Source organism: Xiphias gladius, chromosome 21 (assembly GCF_016859285.1).
Source record: "Xiphias gladius isolate SHS-SW01 ecotype Sanya breed wild chromosome 21, ASM1685928v1, whole genome shotgun sequence".
NCBI lineage: Eukaryota > Metazoa > Chordata > Actinopteri > Istiophoriformes > Xiphiidae > Xiphias > Xiphias gladius.
Window position 1 is genome coordinate 28,992,830 of NC_053420.1, and position 20,143 is coordinate 29,012,972.

Below are 20,143 nucleotides of genomic sequence, written 5' to 3' on the forward strand. Positions count from 1 at the left end.
TTCTATCATTTACCTGAAATATTATCAAAAAAATGAAAAAAAAAACCTCATAATTAGCTGTCTAATTAGCACACGGTGTTGATATATCAGGAGCTTGGTGAGTCTGTATGACAATGAAAAATCTATTTAATCCATCATCTCAGTTTGTAAACAAAGCTAGTAGTTGGGCAGCAGTAATAGCGTGAAAAACAGATCTTTGCTTTTCCATCCTGTGAAGAATGAGAAACAGTGGATAATATCATCAGACAGGGCTGAAAACACAATGTGAACAGAAACTGAATTATTACAGCTATCATTACAAATTACAAAATTCATCATTACAATCGAGCTACAGATTTCTATTTCTTGTTGGTGGATTAAATGCTCTACAAAAAAGAAATACATCTTTTGAATAACTTGTTTGAATTCAAAATGGTTTGCAACAGTGAACAAAACACCAGGTGATAGTAAATAGAACAGCAGAGAATGTTGCAAAGACACACAGGTTAATTTATGATATTAATATATTTCAGTTTAGTGTGACTTTAGATGTTGGCTGAAAAACCAGCTGTTTCTTCAAGTTCAATAAGTAGTTTATTTGCATATTATGAAAACTGGCCTCAATCAGGTTAATAATGGAGTCCTACATGAGCACACTATTTTCTGCCACATTTAGATCATCAGCGTGTATCAATCAGAATTTAGCAACATGTGAACCAGAACCTGATGATAGCAGGTGCAGTGTTTGGTGACTCCCACACAGTCCTGTTTAAAAAGATTAGCTAAACTGTGGACATTGTTGCTTATCTAGTTGTGACTATTTAATGTCATAGATACCACTGCATATCTGAAAAAAAGTGCAATTTAATGTACCAAAGATCACTGCATTGTTTAAACTGCATAAACAGAGGCACAGTTGTGTAGACTGCAGCCAAAAAGAAGGAATGAAGGAAAGCATTAAGCTTTCCTTCATTCTTGTTAAGACAATGACTTTGTTCCTTGTTCTTTGGCTTCTAGCTTCACCTTGCTATCACATCCAGCTGGGTGTGGTTCCAGCAACAGTAAAGAGTGTACACCCTCAAAACAAGGAGAGATATGAACACACAGACTCAGACACACATATGTGTTAAATATCGTACTGTATGTAATATTTGTTGTTATTGTCAAAAAGAAAATAACACTCCCATGATGACCTGAAATATCTGAGATGAAGTGTCAACTGCTCCTCTCTCCTTACAGGTGCGAGGTGTGGGCCCTCTAAACAGACGAGGCTTCTACCTGGCCTTCCAGGACATAGGTGCCTGCATTGCCCTCACCTCGGTGCGGGTCTACTACAAACGCTGTGTGGGTGTGAGCCGTAACCTGGCCGTGTTCACCGATGTCGTGACGGGTGCCGACTCGTCCTCTCTGGTGGAGGTCAGGGGTCAATGTGTGGATCATGCCGAGGAGAGGGACACGCCCAAGATGTACTGCAGTGCCGAGGGAGAGTGGCTGGTTCCCATTGGGAGGTGTGTGTGTTCCGCTGGATTCGAAGAGCACAGAGACTCCTGCGTGGGTAAGTTAACTGAGGATGCTCTCATACCTAACCTGTTTGGTGTTGTTCAAAAGAACTCCGGCGCCTCTGTCTGTTTCAGTTGGTCTCCTTATGTTGTGCAAGAGCTGTGATTTGAACTCTGGCGCAGACCTGACAATCACACAGAGAAATCTGGCATAGTTTGTTCGTGGTTTGAAGGCAAAGAGGACTAGCCTAAGGACTCTGTGGTTGCAGATATGTGACTTTAGTTTGAATTTAAAAGCTAAACTACAATTAAATGTACTCAGTCCACATGCTGATTTCTGCAAACTGTCAAGGTAATTTCCTAGGTGATCTGTATAAGCAATCTATAAAATTATGCAGGATTATTTAGTAACCATGATATGTGCAGTGTATTAGTGAAGTACACGTTAAAATAGTGTGTTCTGTGCTTGTGCCCTGCTCAATGTATTTTGGCAATTTCTCACTAAAAAGCGAGTGAACTGTAGTGTCGACAGTAATCACAGTTGAGGTCCAGTTTCAGTTGGAGTCTCGACTAAAGATGGGTACAGACCTTAAACCTAGTTGAACGCAAATTCTCACGTGATCTTTTACGGAAACAAAAACAGACATTCATTAAACCTTTATAATTTATACTGCGAAAAAGAGAAAAAATGAAAGATGTTAAAGAGTGGATGAGACAGTGGATGGGTTGATGAGACCAACACAAAGTGTAGTCTCCAGAGAGAGCTGGAGGTGAGTGAACTTCATCAGAGTGATGGGAACTTAAGCTGAGCTGTGGCTCTGCTCTGAAACCTGATAAAGTGGATTATTAAGCAGCAGTATGCTGTTTGCTTGCCATCTTTTAAAAAAATATATATTTATTCAAATTTATTTTTTTGCTTATACATGTGATGCTAACAGTTCTGATTCCAGTCGTACAATATATTAAAAAGGATAGGGTTACAGTCTACACAAAAGTGTATCTTGTGACAATACTGACATGCTATTACAGTGTGTACACTGAAAGAGTTACAGGTTGTTGCACAGTAATTGTTCCTTCTGTCTATACTGGCCACAAACCTACAGAACCTTGTTCTGGTTAAAAATGCTCAGAAGTTCAACTGAAGACAATGTGAGGACTCAACAGCCTCAGCTAGTCAAATCAAGGGGGTATCTTTCGCTTCCAATTCTTCCTATAATTGGTCCCATCGCTGTATGACAGCGAGCTATTCATATTAGATTATGACAGCAACAGCTCGGCAAATGGAAAGAAGCTTCTTCAGGAGAGCATATTGTTGTCTGGATGCTGCAGAGCGACACAACCTGAACACACTGCATGAGACATGTTTTTTAAAGAGTCAATTAGTGCCATAAAGATAGAAACAATATTTTAAAAAATAGCTCGGGGAAGTTGTTGAAAGGATCACATCAACCAGATTCTTTTTCAGCCTTAATTCTACTCTATGTCATGTTTTAAATGGTTACATCATATCTTAAAATGTGACACAACAGTGTCTGCCTCATAATGCATTTCACGAATAAAACAAGAAACTCTGTTATGATGGAGCAGTCTAATGTGTGTCGAGGTGTGTGCGGTTACTTTGTAGCAACCTGGTGCCATTTGACCCTGATTTAATCAAGGTAAACACGGTGGACAGCCGTGCGTACTGGCACCGTGCTCGGATGCAGCACTTCTCAAATCAGAGGCTGCAGATTTATCAAGATACTGTATGTGTCCTGCTGCCCTCAGATGGCTGCAGGAATTTAATGAAATGAAGGAGAAAATTTGATTAAATTTAATTGTCTATTTACATTTTAAGTATTAGTCTGTCATTGTATTTAGTCTACTCTTATTGATAAAATCACCAAACTGGCAGCAGACTGATGTTGCGTCAGAAACATCAGTCACATCTAAACATCTAAGATGTCTGATCTCAAAAGACACATCTTCCAAGACAATACTAACAAACCGCTTTCCGCCGCCTCATTTGGATGAATCTCCCACCTGTTTGCACCTCTATCCCCACCTCTGCACTTTGTGCTCTGCACTGGGCACCAACGTACCCCGCAGATGGGCAAAGTGAATTTTAAGGTCAGGAAAAACACTGTCTGAGATTTGCTCATGCTGGTCGTCGCACTGCTACAAAAATAGGGCCCAAGTAAACCAGAACTTGAAGCCAACAATGTATGATTTGTGTGTAGTTTGGACAAACTGACCCAAAACAACAGTGTGAAAGCAGCTTAAACTGGGTCCATTCTGTGAGAGGATGCTGGAAAGTACTGGTACATTTTTGCAGATTTGATAAAACATTAGCCAAATTTGGAAAAAAGTACTGGTACTTTTCATGATCAATATAAAAAAAGGTCATGTAAGCATCAGAGCTGCTCATTTATTTTAACGTGTGAATTTTTTCTCTGAGCTCAGAGCATCGGCAGAAATGTCTCTAGAATAAAAAAGCCTTCAAAACAACATTTGAATTTGGAAAAGTTCTAACCGGTCTACTGAATCAAAAAATCTGAAGCTCTGGCTGTGGTTCATGTAAAACGTGAAGTGAAGAAGTTCAAGGTCTGGTCAAAAGCTTTCTAATATTTCTCTCGAGTAGGTAAATACTGAAAAATAGCCATGATTCTGTGGTGAATGATAAGTGAGACATTTGAGATGCAAAGATTCTTGATCCTCTCATTTTTTAACCACATTCTCTTAGTTTTGGCTTTTTTGATTTTTCCATGGGGTTTTGATAGGCTCTGCATATTTCAGGTTGCCATAGGTTACTGTAATTAAAACCTATTAATCATAGACCGATGGATAATTAAATGCTAAAAGCAGTTTGTCAGCTAAACGAGCCGAACGAGACACCAAAACACTGGTTCGCTTGCATCCCCCCTCCCTCTGCCCCTCCTCTTCCTCCTCCTTCCAACGCCTGCACACACACACACACACACACACACTCATACACACTCTCACAAACCTCTTTTGTGTCTTACCAACCAGAGGCCAGCAGCAAACACCCTCTTGCCTCAGCAGTGAGAGCTCCTTGCTCAAAAGTGTAGGAAGTGGAGTGTATGTTCATCTGTTTGTGACTGTGTGTATAATTAGCTGCAGGCAATTAGCATCAGCAAAGAAAAACAGAGCCCGTAAAGAAAGCAGAGGAAAGGGTGGAAAGAAAAGTCACCTTGAGTCACATTTTGTTTATGGAACTGATTTTATCCATATATTAAGGCTGATTTAAATGTAACATACTGATTTAAGTTACCTGAGGTTATAAAAATAGGATCTTTTAAGAGAAAAAAAAGCATAAAAGCATCTGAAAATAGAATTAATTTGCTTTATGATAATACTCAGCACGAGGTTATGATTTTAACCTGTGTTTTATTTACTATTACATCACCGCAGCCAGAGCAGAAAGTGAATTTTAAGTGGAAGGAAATAAAAAAAGAGCTCTTCAATATATCCTCCGCTGATGTCTTGTCTCTTCTGGCACCAAACTGGGTCGCTGTGCTAATTTACCCTCGCCAAAGCCAGCCACAGTCACGCACACACGAGACCAGACAAGACACAGAGAGGGAGGGGTGGGCACGAGATGGTGAAAGGAAGACGGCTTAAGTGGTGTGTGCACAGGGAAAGAAAAAAAAAATCAGACATGAATGTGCGTGAATATGTGTGTGTATATGAGCGTGCTTAAGTGGTTCTCCCCTGACAAAGGTGCAGAGCTTTGGCTGAGAGCACGACATGGTGAATGAAAGTATGTGTGTGCGCGCGCGTGTCTGAGCACAGGATTGCGTGACATGCCGTTAAAAGTGTCACAGGAAGGGAAGCAATGAAGGACGAAGAGAAAAAGAGAGGAGGATAGAGGGAGAAAGACTGGTGGGGAGGCCGACTGGACCCCTCGTCCACTTGAGTTTACATCAAAACATTGAGTCTCTGTGTGAGTTTAGCTGTGCATACATGTGTGCAGGTGTGTACTGCGTGTGTGTGTGTGTGTGTGTGTGTGTGTGTGTGTGTGTGTGTGTGTGTGTGTGTGTGCGTGTGCGTGTGTGTGTGTGTGTGTTTGTGTATGTGTGTCAGTGTGCCTCCCGGTGCCACTGAAGAATGGACTAAAGTGCCCCATACAGTGAGAGCGATCGAGGACACACTGATATGAGACACACACACTTAGGCTGGTCACATCTACTCAGCTCAGTCAGCCCATCCAAGCCTGACCCCCACACACACACACACACACACACACAAGGGGTTGATGCGTACTCATACATGTGGGTTAGCTCTCTCCTCTTCTCAGTCAATGGACCACAGCCTCTCCTCCTCTTCTGTGAACTGCACTATGCCTCAGATACTTTCATGTGGTTTATGATTGAGTGTATAGGAAATAACATCATCTAGCTACCAGAAGACAAATTGAAACATTTACTGGATTTAACTACATTCAACTATACATATGAATAAATATACACTAGTTTTACCCTTGTGTTTCACCGTGAAGTAGGTTTAAGGTCGTTAAAATCATCATTCCACACTGCCGGACAGTATCACGTATATATTCTGTATCGCCTCTTCATTAAAGGTACACAGTATGTTTGCATGGACTCCAAGACTTTTTATGCTGCACCATTCCATCGAATAGAAATATTCTGTATTTTTTGCTTACTAGAATTTAAAGCCCCTGAAACCTCTGGTTTTCAGCGGAAAATTGAAATTGAAATATATCATTGACATAAGTATTCAGACCCTTTACTCAGCACTTAGTTGAAGGACCTTTGGCAGCGATTACAGCCTCAAGTCTTCTTGGGTATGACACGATAAGCTTTGCACACCTGGATTTGGGGATTTTCTGCCATTCTTCTCTGCAGATCTTCTCAAGCTCTTTCGGGTTAGATTGGGGCCGTCACTGGACAGCCATTTTCAAGTGTCTCCAGAGATGTTCTATTTGGTTCAAGTCAGGGCTCTGGCTGGACCACTCAAGGACATTCACAGAGTTGTCCCTAATCCACTCCTGCGTTGTATTAGCTGTGTTTGTAGGGTAATTTTCCTGTTGCTAGGTGACCCCCCCCCCTCGCAATTTTAATTATAATTCCCTTGGAAACAGTCATTCAAGATATATTTTTAAATTGAAGACTGATTTTAGAATGCAGTGCTGTTGCTGATACAGTCATTCTGTTTTAGACTCTGTGTCCGTTTGTGCGATCCTGTTAGGTCTTGTAATTTGTCACCTCTCCTTAAGCAGATAACATTTACTGGCTCCTCCAGTCACTGAGGGATTGCGGGATTGTTCAGAGCCTCGTTGACTTTCTTGTCAGCAAACTCTCCTCCCTGACAGTGAGAAAGGAGGAGTGACGCTCAAAGAATGGAGGAGAAGAGAGGGATAGTGAGAGCAAAATCACCATGAATAAAGGGAGAGGTGAGTGAAATGAAAGAATAAAAATACAAAGACAGAAAGACAGAGATTTTGAAAAAATGAGAGAAGTGAGGCTTCAGAAGAGAGAAGGTGTAACACTGCCTCATAATGTGATCATTATGAGGCAGTGTTACACCTTCTCTCTTAATATCAGAGGAAGACAGCAGCAGGTAAGAAGGAGGATTCAGTATTCCTCTATTACATATTTATTTCATCACACACGCACACACACACATACACACAGAGGAGCGGAGGGCTTTGTCCTTTCACCAACCTGTCAGCGCTTCCCTCCTCTCTGCTGTCACTCCTCCTCACTTTTGGTATTTTCCACTTTGAACATATGATGCACATATGCAGAGGTGGACACACGCACAAACACACACACACACACACACGCACACAAACACACACACAGGTCATTGAAACTCCAGAGACAAAGCTTTGCATGGCGGTTTCTGACAGGGTGAAGCAGCCCTTTTGGCCCGGTGTCCCTGTGGTCCAGACAGGTGAGAATAGCTGACACTCAGCTGTGGAAAAAGGGTTTAGACTAGTGTAATAGCTTCCCTATATACTATATGATTAATGATTATCTGACCAATGTTGTGGTCAGATATCACCTTGCCTATTGGAAATTATGATGGGTATTTTCCACTATTTTCCAGCATTTTATACACTAAACAATTAATCAGTGAAAATAAGAAATAGACCGTCTAGAAAAAGCAGAATTTTTTTGGGTTAAATGGAAATAAACACACTGTGTCTGAGGTCACCGTTAATGTTTTCTGTATTAAAACCAGGCCACATCTTTCCCTAACCTTAACCAAATGCTGTGAGTGCCTAAAACATAACCATGAAAACGTTTAGTAATTCTGTAGTCACTACAAGCAGATACTGTACTGCAAGATCGGATATTTTGGCAGAAAAAAACAATAAAGTTGTCTGTGAACATTTTACTGATACGATCAGTATCAACATTTATTTTTCTAGCCATAGCTTACATAACAACATCTCCTAATTATTCGATGAATGGGTGCTGAAAGCAGTTGACACGTCAGTCTATATTCAAACAGTGAAAGTAGTTGAACTATTGTTGAAGTGTAAGAGGTGAGCGGTCAGCTGAAGACAGCGGCTGAAATGTCGGTCACTGTCTGAGCCATGAAATCAGTGGAAATGTCATCCAATGAATAAGCACTGAAATCTGTTAAACTGTCGGTTAAAATGTAAGATGAAAGCAATTGAACTGTCATTTAAAGAGTAAGAGATAATAAAAAAAATAAAATGGATATTCAAATTAATAATTGGTGAGATATGTGGAGAACATGCTGTTTTAGATGCTTCAGTGCTGACAAGTCAAATGCTGTTTCATGTGTTAGTACTAAATTTCTACCCTTCAGTTTTGGTAGAAAATGCCTAATATCACTGATTTTGATATTTAAAAAAAAAAAAAATAGTATCGTCTTAAAACTGATTAAACCTGAATGTACGATAAAAATTACTGCCATGCAAACCATCATGAAACACCTTGTACAGACAGCTGTCTTTATAAGTCATGTGATTTAGGGTCAGTTAGAGAGTTTAAGGTGAAGTTAAACCCATAAATCAAATTCTTTGGCATATACCGACCATGTAGCTGCTATGTCTTCCAAGGGAGTCCCACTATGATTTCCTAGTTCCTAATGAAGATGCAGTTAAGTGATTTGGGGAACAGATGATTTGGTGAGAACTTCATTATTCCCTGGCTCTCGACCACTTGAGTGGAACACAATATTCATAATTGCTGTCAGAATCAACTTGTGGCGGACTGCTATCGAGAACGTACGAGGAGCTCAAATTGAAACGGTCTCAAGAGAGGGAGAGACGGGGGAATAGTGAGTGATCAAATTAGTTCCATCCTCCTGGCGGTTTGTAAACAACTGCTGATCAACAACATTGTTAGTGTTTGAAGGCAAGTGACACCGATGCTCCAGAAACACACCCACACACACAGCCTCGGGGAGGGAAAGCTGCCCAGCGTGAGCACACACACACATTCACACAAACATATGACTTCTCAAAGAGTGACACAAACTCACACACACAGATTTGAATCCTTTAGTACCATTTCACCAGAGATTTGTTCCAACTTTATTTGAACTCTGAATTGAAGTAATCATATTTTTCTCTTAAAGTAATTGATTGCAAGGTGGATCTTATTTTATGATAACATTGTAGTCACCTCGCTGACTGACTGACTGACTGACTGAGTGATGCAGTTACACCATTGGTCGGCCAGCTGGTTGTTGGAGTTCCAAATTGGCCGTTGCTCTTTCAAAATAAACTGGCACAAACAGCTACTACTATGACTTTTCAGACCCCTTAAGTGACTATTTTTCATGAAACAACTTAGTGAAAATTCTTGTGACTTTTTGGACAAAACTTAGCTACTTTCCGAAGAAGAGAGTCGCCGGTATTGCCCCGTAAGCATGACGTTGGGCTTTCCCTCCACAGGCACACCTCTCTACACGTCTCATTCAATTAACCACATGGCGCCTGCATAGACATGAAAGAGCTTCTAAATTTCTCTCTGAGTGATCATTTTACGTAATCATTTTTAAGTAAATATAGCTAAAATCACAGCACAGACAAACCCTGTTGGACTTCATTGTAGCGGTGTCAGCATGTTTCCAGAGGTCTCAGCAATTATTTTTTTGAATACATTGTTGTCATAACTTGATAAGACTGAAAGTATCGAAATAAAACCCAAGTTGTAATAAACTGGAATCATCGGACAAATAAATCAGACAAATAAAGTGCAGCCAATAGCAGGGCATGACAAGCAGCCAATTGAAATTTCTCAATACGCTAAATTAGAATATTCAACTTCATAATAACCCTGGAAGGTTTCCTCACAAGCTGGGGAGACCCATCATGTCCAAATCTTAACAAACATACTGATGTGGCTAAACCAGATCTTTACAAAAGCACAAAACGACTGCTATCACAGCTGCTTCGGCATGCTGTGCATTGGGAAGAGAACATGTGTGTTAATGTGCAGATGTGTGTGTGTGGATCTCATAAAATGTGTAAACACTGTACAACTTTTTGTTAGAGTGTTTGAGCATCAGAGCTACGGGATTTGTTGTCGCCGTGCCAAGACTAATTATTTTTTGTGTGTGTGTCTGATTGGTACTTGTTAGTGGATGACGAAGGATTTTGATTGGTCAATCAGGAGAGGAGGACAGAGGAGAGGTGAAGAAAAGGAGATGAGAAAAGGTAAGAAGAGGAGAGCAGATAAAGAAAGGAAAGAAGAGAGAAGGAAAGGAAGCAAGGAAAGAAGAGAGGAGGTGAGAGGAGAGGGGCAAAGAAGAGAGGAAAGTAGATAGTAGGAAATGATGAAAGGAAAGAGGATGGGAGAGGAGGTAAGAGGAGAGGAGAAAGGAAGAAAGGTAAAGAGGAGGGGGGGTAGAGAAGGAGAAAAAGAAGGAAGAAAGGGGAGCAGAGGAGGAAATGATGCAAGGAAAGAAAATACATGGGGAGATGAGAGGAGAGTAAGAGAGGAAAGAGGAGACAGGAAAAGAAACAGTGGATGAGAAGAGATGGTATTATGGAACATTTTAATGTTGTTGAGCCATCAGGACTGAGTGTTTGTTTGAGTGTGTTTGTGTGTGTGTGTGAGTGAGAGAGAGAGAGAGCGATAATAGAATGAATCATATCTCAGCCAGACACAGCACTGTTGTGTCACTCAAACTTCCCTCCAATCTTTGTTGTGATTGGCCGAAGCCCTATCTCCACAGCAGGTGCAGAGGGCTACACATCAGTACACAAAGCAACTCTACAGACACACACACACACACACACACACACACACACACACACAAACTCCCACTCGTTGTTACACAAAGACACACTCTCACAAACAAATCCTCTTATGTGCAGCCCATATGAATGCTTAATTCAGGACAGAAAACACACGCACAAAAGGCCGAGAGCTGCTGGGTAAATTATTGATTGAGTGTGTGCCACCCTTGGCCTGCAGTAGCCACCCATGTCCCAATCCAGTGTCTAAGAGCTATTAGTGCTGACAGTAAAGAGACAGGCAACATGATAGCAGATCACTGAGAAGTTGGCAGCCTCCGTCTGAAGGGACTGCGGGACGTCTTCAAATGATTTTCTTCCCTGACTTCTTGTTGAGTTAAACTGATGTGCACACAGGGCGCTGTCATTTAGTTCTCCCTCCTCCAGGCCTCCACTGAAGGGAGCGTCGTTTGTAAGGATGTGGATGGTTGAATGTTTGTGTGTATGCGTGTATGTGTGTGTTTTGAATTGTAATGATGTTGGCATTTCAAATATGGGGACCAGTTAGTGACATTGTTGTTAAAGAGACTTCCGTCATAGTCAGTTGATGGCTTGCATAAATAAAACTGACACTATAAAAATATGTTAAACGTTAGTTTATGTTATGTAACCTGTCTGTCATTTTTCATTGAAAACCAGAGTATGCTTTAATACATTCTGGTAAAATGTCATTTGAACATTCAACTGGCATTCAATTCTTTTCTAATAGTAAGTTAAATTCTTTATCTGCAACACTTTGGCTGTTTTTGCTCATTTAAATTTGCCAAAATTGGAGTTGAAAAACATTACATTGGTATTTGTCACACTCTATGCCTCTGCTGCAGCCTGGACTGGAGAACCTGCTAGGAGGCCCAGCGACAAAACTGAGAGGTGGCCCCTAATGACAACCACTGTATACAGTTTCTTTTAAAAAATAAGCTTCAGTTTTGCGTACATGGTTATGAAGGAACATGCCACCCAGTGCGTTAGTGTGGCTCACTGATGTGTTTTTAATAGTTTCTGGATAACAAAGGAGTTCTATGGCACACAGGAATAACATGCATCAGGCTTTGGATAGACAGACAGTAGATGTTAGTTAGATCATCACATTGTGGCTAATTTATAGAGTGGTATAGAAGGTCACCATACCTCCTTTAAGTAGGAAGTATCCTTTAAGTGTCCGTCAGGTGAAGAGCACACATCTGATTACACAATTTTATTTCATTTTAATGTAATCTGTTTGTAATGTTTTTGGCATTTTCAGGTTTTTAATTTTCAGGAATTTGTGTATAGTAAACCACCAGTTTTGAGCAGTGCAGTAGTGCTTTCTTTTATTTATTAAATTTTGAAATCTAAAAATTAATATGTAGGAAAAATAGACCTGCAACCTTTAAATGGCGATTTTTAACAGAATACAAATATAGAACTAGTTTACTACTGTATTATTTGCATCGTAGTGATGATACTGTATTCCCACGATTTAGATGACTTCTGAACTTACAAATAAATGACTGAGAAAATGACCTGATGATAAAAATTAATGCTAGGGTAATGTTTTTAACCAGCATTATTAAATATAATCATAAGTTTAGATTGCAAAGTAGCCTTTTGATTAAGACCTGTTTTTTTTTTCGTGACATGGAAAACAATGTTAGTTACTGTATGTGGTGAGAAATTTAGCTTCCTAATGCTGATGGAGTAGTGTTGTGCAAAAGCAAGAACATTAAACTTATTTGTCCCTTTGGCCTCAACAAACAAAAGATGCAGAGCAGTGAAAAACTCATATAGTTTAGCTGAACTGCAGGTCACAATTACAGGTATCAAAGTGTTCTTGAGCAGTTTTGATTGAGCTTCCGCTTGTTGAAGCCCTGCTTTGCTCTTGGTGTATTCCATTCATCCGTTTATTTTGTCTTGGTAATACCCATCCTTCATTCTCGAGATTTTACTGTCCTGTGAGGAATAACTATTTGACCAAACCTCTGCTCAAACACACGAAGAAATACATCTCAAAACAGGAGTTCCAAAGTTGTTCTGTCTGTACTTCCTAATCCAAATGTAGACTCCCCCTTTGTTATGTGAGCTGCTTGATGAATCAGAGAGGACTTGTACCTTGTTTTGAATGTTAAGTGTGTGAACTCTTTTTTTCTTTTGCTCTTTCGGATCCCTCTCAGACGGATATGTTATGACTTGAGCTTCCTGGTAGACCGGCTGTGACCGTATTAGCGCAGTTTGACTCCTGCCTCTGTTCAGCTCTCTCCTCAGCACACTTTGTCCTTTTCAAATATATAAATAATCAAAAACAGTTGATTAATTTCCCCTCTGATGCACCGCTGCAATTGCTAGTGTCGGAAAAAGGGAAAAGTTTAGCCTCCCCCCCTTACTCACTCACCCCGTCCTTTTCCTCCCCCCCACTTCTCCCCACGCCTTTTCCCTCTTGCTTGGATTTCCGACATGCGCTTCACACTGTCTGATCTTCTCAATCTGCTGCTAACCAGTCTTTCAGAATGCCCATCGTTTTTGAGCTACCCTTCCCCTTCCCGACCCTCTCCCCCACTCTCCTCCCTTCCTCTCCTCCTCCCACTCCTTCCATCAGGCACAGTTTAATGGTGACAGTCATTCAATCGGATAATTAACATCCGTTTAACGCTCATTACCCGGGATGTATTTGTCTCGTTTGATTTGTAATTACCAGGCCTTTTTCAGAGGAAAACACTGCGATAATGTTCCCTTTGTGATGGCTTCATTGATGGAATTGATTTGAACCCAGCAGGGAGGCCAACAGAGAGGCAAGAAGAGGCAGGAATATATATGGACTGACAGGTTCTTCAGGCAGACAGAAATGCTGTCTGCTAGAGGACCCAATTGTGCCATGAAATATAGCAATCTCCACCCACAAATGTCTATATCTATGAAATACAATCAAAAACACGATTCACATGTACTGTACATGTAGAGGAGAATATTCCTAAATTCTTAAAGTCCAACTGAAACTACATCCCTTTTCTGCTACAGCATATAGATCCGCTCTGTGATGAATTCTCAGAACATAAATAAGGGAGAATTGTATACCTGGTTTCTAAGTAACACTTTACAATGCAAACAAAATTGTACATAGTTACTAAGGAATGAGTGAGGAAGGATTCAGGAAAGACCTGATAGTTGATGAGTCATTAATAAGTAGTTCCCTAATGACTCAGACACCAGGACTAAGAAGTAGATAAGGATGAGCTACTAGAGAACAGACTGGAAGATACTATAATAATGAATCGTGAGGTAATAATTACTTTATCAATATCTGTGAATCAACATAGTGACCACTTTCTTCATGACTCGTTCCTTATTAAGTCTGAACCCAAAAACAGAACCCAAAACTGCTCGTGCATTACTGATCACTGAAACATTACTCTTTTTGTCCACTTTGAAATAAAGTGATACATCCTATGGAGTAGTTACCAAGTAGGCTCTCCCATGTCTTCGCTCCAGCCGCCTTCAGCTCTTGCTTTTTGTGGGGTCTGTCCGTCTTTAGTTTGGTAACCAAGTGGAATGGTGCTCAGCCTGAAATCAGTTGATTGTCTTGGCCTGTCAAGGATCATTCACCTCTTCACCATGAAAATCTCTGTGGTTGCTTTGGCCGTATGTTTAGAATCATTGTCATACTGAATGATGAATTATTCCAGTGAGTTTTCATGCATTTTGCTGAATCTGAGCACACAGAATGCTCCTGTATATCTATGCATTCATAGTCTGCCAGTTCCACTGGCAGCCATACATGCCCAGGTCATAAGAGAACCACCAACATGTTTGACAGATGAGGTGGTGGCTTTAGCTCATGAGCTGTTAGAGGTTGATTTTTCAGGTCTTTCTGTTTCTGAGGCTTGCCAGGGGTTTGCGTCCTGTGGGGAATCCTCGGAAGTTATGGTCATGAATTCTTCTTTTGATTCTTGACAAGGAAAGTCATACACCTACATCCTAGAGAGCATTTTTGACTTACTGTGCAGTCATAACGAGGTTTTTTTTCCATTATCACAGCTACAGCTAGCCTTAAAAACTTGAATGTCTGTGACTGACTGACTGACTGACTGACCAAGTGATCAAATTACACCACTGGTTGACTGACCGATTGTTGGAGTTTCCCCATTGAATTTAATTGGTCTGAACTTTTTTTATTGGGTCACCGGGGAGTGTTTACAGGCAGTGATGCCAACTCAGCGCCTTTGTCACTAAATTTAACAACTTTTCACACCCACTTTAGCAAAAAAAACAAAAACAAAAAAAAAAAAACCTAATGACAAATCTAGTGAGTTTTTGGAACTTTCTCTCTGAGTGATAATTTTACAAGTAAATATAGCACAGCTGGTATCTTTCACTCACGTTAATGATGATTTTGCCAGACGTCATGGTTTTTAGTCAGGATTTTAGCAGGGCAGAGCAGCAGCTTGGAAATGGCTTGGAAATGACTGCTGGTTAACATGTAGTCTTAATGGGCTGTGTTTCACTATTTCATACTAACAACAGATTAGTATATTATGCAATCCAGTGACATTTAACAACTTTTCGAGCAGGCTTTAGCTATTTTCTATTGACAGTAGTTGTTTACAGCGGTTCCATAACAGTTTTAAACTACGTCCTCAGGTTTGCACATTGAACATACACGGTCCAGCTACATACTAGGTTTTGACCTAGTCTTGTTTAAAGTATACCCAACTGTTGATTTTGATAAACCAACAACCTTTGATATCTCTCTGATAGATGTTTGATTTTTTTACCATCATTACTAACATCTTCCGTCTTTACTCCTCACATTTACAGAGAACGCCACCTCAATTGAAATTGCAACTCTCAATTAACTCTGAGCCACGTGTGAGCTCTTTTGCGCATGAACTAAAACCGAAACGACACACAGCTGCCCAAGTAACATTTAGTGGCCAAGTGTCCAATTACTGTTAGCACACTAAATGGCTCTAAATCTTACATGCAAATGTAGGCTAAATGATGTGGTACCTATTCTGCAACAGCACTGCTAACACAACTCTGGCTGCCCTTGGTTTGTAAGCTAAAGTTAACAGCTGAAATTGATTAACTTTCTCTGTTGATTGACAGCTGACTCTGCCTGCTCAGTTGTCAATCAAATATCTACACATGCCTGCCCACACAGAGACAAGGAGGCAAAAAGAGTCTTTTTTCCCCTTTTTTAATGATAACAATATTAATTAAAAATTTGGAAAACAATTACTTGAAGTGGAGAAATGCTGCAATGTCCACAGTCTCTGTAATGTTTTTCTCTCTGTTCACACAGTTTTTCTCAATAAGGTCAGCTAATTACTGTATGTGATAGATGACTTTTAATAGGTGCTGTGATCATATTGCCAGAGGAAACTCAGGGACCCAGTGGGATACATAAATACTTTTTCTCTTGGACAGTTTAAAGTTTGCCATTTTTCTTCAGGTATTTTTTTCTCAGTTGGGGTTTTGATGTTAGGCAAACTGTGGCTCAACACTAGGCTTTAGTTTTTATTACAGTGTTTGGTCTCATTTGTTCCCATTTTACAGTCTAATAAATGTTCCCACAGACTGGTTGTTTCCCCTGCTGACATGTTTCTGATGTTTTACAACCAGGAAAAGAATTTATATCTATCCTTAATGTTGTTTTTTTTTTTCATTTTCTAGTCCAATTTCTGTGCAGTCTTGTATCATTGCTAAAGTCATTACCACACATTTTCACCTCCATCTATAATTTTTCTCTATCAGATGCACTAAAGTATCTGAATATACTGTACTGTAGCAAACTACAGACAACACTGAATAGGATTTTTTTTTTAATTTTCTGTAAATTGTAAAGTTTTTTTAAATAAAAAAACTTCTATTTTATTTGTATTTTTAAACAGAAATCGTATACCATTTAAAAATGCATTGATTGGATGATAATATCAATCTTACCACAGCCATGAACTGACATTCCCAAAATGCCATAAGACTGTTTTATTTCCAAGCAACATTTAAAATTATTTATTTGCAGTGACTTTCTGTTTCTCTTGTCTTCTGACCCCAAAACAAACAGGCTGAATCTATCCATCTATCCTTTTTAACGTTCCTTTACCAGCCCCATCCATTCTATTCTCAAGGTCATCTATCTCCATGTACCTGGACATAATGCTGACTAAATCAGGCTTACCCTAAATTGGAAGGAGACCTTCGTTTAGTGGGTTGTAGCAGAGCGACAATCCAGCTGTTAATATCTGGACTAGCAATGTAAGAGGAAGGACAATGTGATGATGAGTGTCCCATTTCACAGCCGATCACACCAACACATGCATCCATCACTCACACAGCTTTAGGGGCTCGCTAGTGGCTTCATGTGCTCCCTGGGGAACCACCTAAGGAGCTTATGGCTAACTTTGTCACAAGGTTTTGGCGTGCGCTCACTTCTTTTGCAAGGTCAGCACTGCACGAAGTCTAGGACATCAGAACTGGATAGGTTGTTGAAGAGCATTTAGAACTTTTAGATCTGCTTTTGTTGACAGATTAAGTTTATAGGTCAATTTAGAAGTAAACATATTTGATACTATGTATCACTAAATATCTATTTTTCTACTCTCTGTTACTTATTGATACAGCACAATAGTGGTGCAACTTGTATCCAGGCAATAAAAGATACTGTATTTGCTGTTCTAAAACCCAATGTTTAGTTGGTCTTTTAATAACAAAAATAATATGGCACACAGGAAGTGGTTAAATACCATAACCTGCAAAAGCCACCATGAAAAGACAAAAAAACTGAAACATCACATGTTCTTTCTATTATGTGTCTGACAAGCAGGGCTGTACTTCTCAAGTTAAGTCTTGAGTCAGGGCTTGAGACATTTTTTCTATTATCTTGTACTTGGCCTGGTCTCATGGATGTTTTGTCTTGGATTTGTCTCTGGCCAGCCAGTCTCACCTATTAGTATCTTTTTGGCCTTTCCTGCCCAGTGTTGCTGGCTGTTCTCGTAGCAGACTGGAGAGACTAATTTACTGTCAAGTCATCTGTCAGTTCCACACAGATGCAAAAGTCCTTTAATGTTCTACACAATAATTTCGATAATGATTCTGCACTTCAATTCAACGGTCAGTGCAGGAAGTAGAGTGCCCTTTATGTACCTTTAGCCTGGTAATGTGGATTTTGGGGTGGGGAATGGGTGAGGAGCGTGTCAGACTTTTTTGTGTTCCAATTAATGTACGCATTTATATTAACTTTAACCACAATCTTTCCCTGACCTTCATGAAGTGTTTTAATATGAAAGATTTTAAATGTCTAATAAAAGAAATAAAGTGAAATACAATACACATTGTTATATGTACTTCCTTTTTATGTATACATTTACTGTCACAATTAAATGAACAATATTTAAAAAGGGCAATTACTTATCCTTTTGTCATTGATAACTGAACTAACTGATTTTCCATGCCACATTAAAATCAAATCACATCACAGAAAAGAGAGTGAAGAGGGGTATTACATTTCAGTGTTGTCCAGCAGAGAACTAAATAGACCTGCCAATACTAAAGACAAAGCAGTCTCATTAGTATCACAAAGAGGTGCAACAGAGCCTTTTCCTTTTTTGTGTTGGAGAAGCATCGTCAGTGCCGAAATGAAAAACAATCAACTGTCCAATAACAACTTGAGGGCGCAACCACTGGTGCAGCTTGTCACTGCTGAAAAAAGCTAATGACAGCCACAAATTGTTCCCCATTTAATGATAGCCCAGTATGTGCATACATTAAAAGAAATATATATAACAGTGTGAATTGTCTTTCACCTTATTTCTTTGTTCGATTTTTTTTACTTAAGCCTGTACATTTTCCATATTTTTGTTGCTTAACCCCAACCAAAACTTAACTCTAGTTTTTTTGCTATCACCCCTATCAGTCCCCTAACCACAGTGTAGTTGCTTTGTGCAAATATTGCAAACTGAAAGAACTGGAAAAAAAATGTTTAAAAAAACCTTTGAGGGGTTTTGCGAAAAGAGTGTTGCCAGGCAACAGCCAAGTATCTTATACACAAATGTGTGTAATGATAATTTCATATTTTTATAGTTTGCTTGTTACATTGATAAAAAGAACAGTTCTATTAGAAATGTTTTGTTATCATTGCAATCACAGTTCTAGCAATTGATACGAAATGTAGGCAAATTGATGTTGTTTTCTAGTGCAATCAAATTTTAAACGTTTCTAAATGCAAAAGAATGTACTGAATAATCATTTATATCACAGCTGAATCCTCAACTATAAAGAACAGTAAGAAAAGTCTCTTGAATTTACATTTTGTTTTGTTTTGTTTTTTTATGTTGTGTTGTGTTGTGTTGTGTTGTGTTGTGTTGTGTTGTGTTGTGTTGTGTTGTGTTGTGTTTGTTTGGACACCACCTTGACCCTGTCTCAATCCCCATTTAGACTGAGTCTTAAATTGATCTCCAAACTGTTTGGACATGGACTTCTCCACTGACTTGACTTAGGTTGTCTTTACTATAGCTGGTGACAACTGGCTTCTGGGACTGGCATTGCCACAACACCTCAACAACAGTTCCAAAGATGGAGACTAAAGAAAAGGAAGAAACTTTCTGATTAGCATCTTTATGTCTGATTTAAGAGCATTAAAACATGTCAAAACTGCACTGAGAGAAAACCTGAGTTTTTCGAGACTTTGTTTTTACTAGTCAGCCTTTAGGTAAGCAGAAAAAAATGGACCAAGAAATCAGAGCCTCAACTGAAGACCATTAAGAAATAACTAATGGAGTCAAAACAGCAGAGCACAGTTAATTGGGGGCATACAACCATCAGAAGATGCTAAGGCATTTCAAATAGCTTCATTTTGGCATTAGTGATGTTAATGCATTCTTAGGTGCCATAAACCTACTTTACTGCCTTTTACCATGTTAAAAGACTAACAACCAAAATGTTTGAACGTTTCTTTACATATTTTGATCTTCTATAGCAGTGTGTCAGCCTTCACGAGTCAACCCAGGTTGCACTACACTCCTCCCTCAGTCTCCTCACGTGTGGGACGATGATGTGTTTCTCCAGCTCCCCCCTTTTTTCCAATGTATTTATTTATCCACTTATGCAGGGAATAAATCAAGGTCAGCACACAATGCTGCACACGGCTATTAAGATTCATTGTAATGCAAATTCTCTTGTAGCGAATGCACTACATTGACAGGTACTGACATGCCGGGCAACACGCAAGCAACCACACGTGACCACACACACATGTATAGATATGCACATTCACCAAAGTACAGATTCTGTGAACCTAAAGGAGTGGGACTAAACAGAGAGGTATATGTCTTTTCAAACTAAACCTCCCCTTCTATTTCCACCACTTTTTCTATTCATACTCCATATTTCAAACATACAGTTCAGGCTCTGTGCTCAGAGCGCACATTCAATTTGAAGCATTCTTGACTTG

At 39.7% G+C, this 20,143-nt stretch overlaps 1 protein-coding gene across 1 annotated transcript in view; it reads left to right on the forward strand.

Moving 5' to 3' along the window:
- Positions 1–20,143, forward strand: part of epha8 (eph receptor A8) — a 117,774-nt gene that overhangs the window by 61,657 nt on the left and 35,974 nt on the right. The window contains exon 8 of the mRNA XM_040159805.1: positions 1,219–1,534. Within this exon, the coding sequence (XP_040015739.1) occupies positions 1,219–1,534 (316 nt within the window). The remainder of the gene's footprint in view (positions 1–1,218; positions 1,535–20,143) is intronic.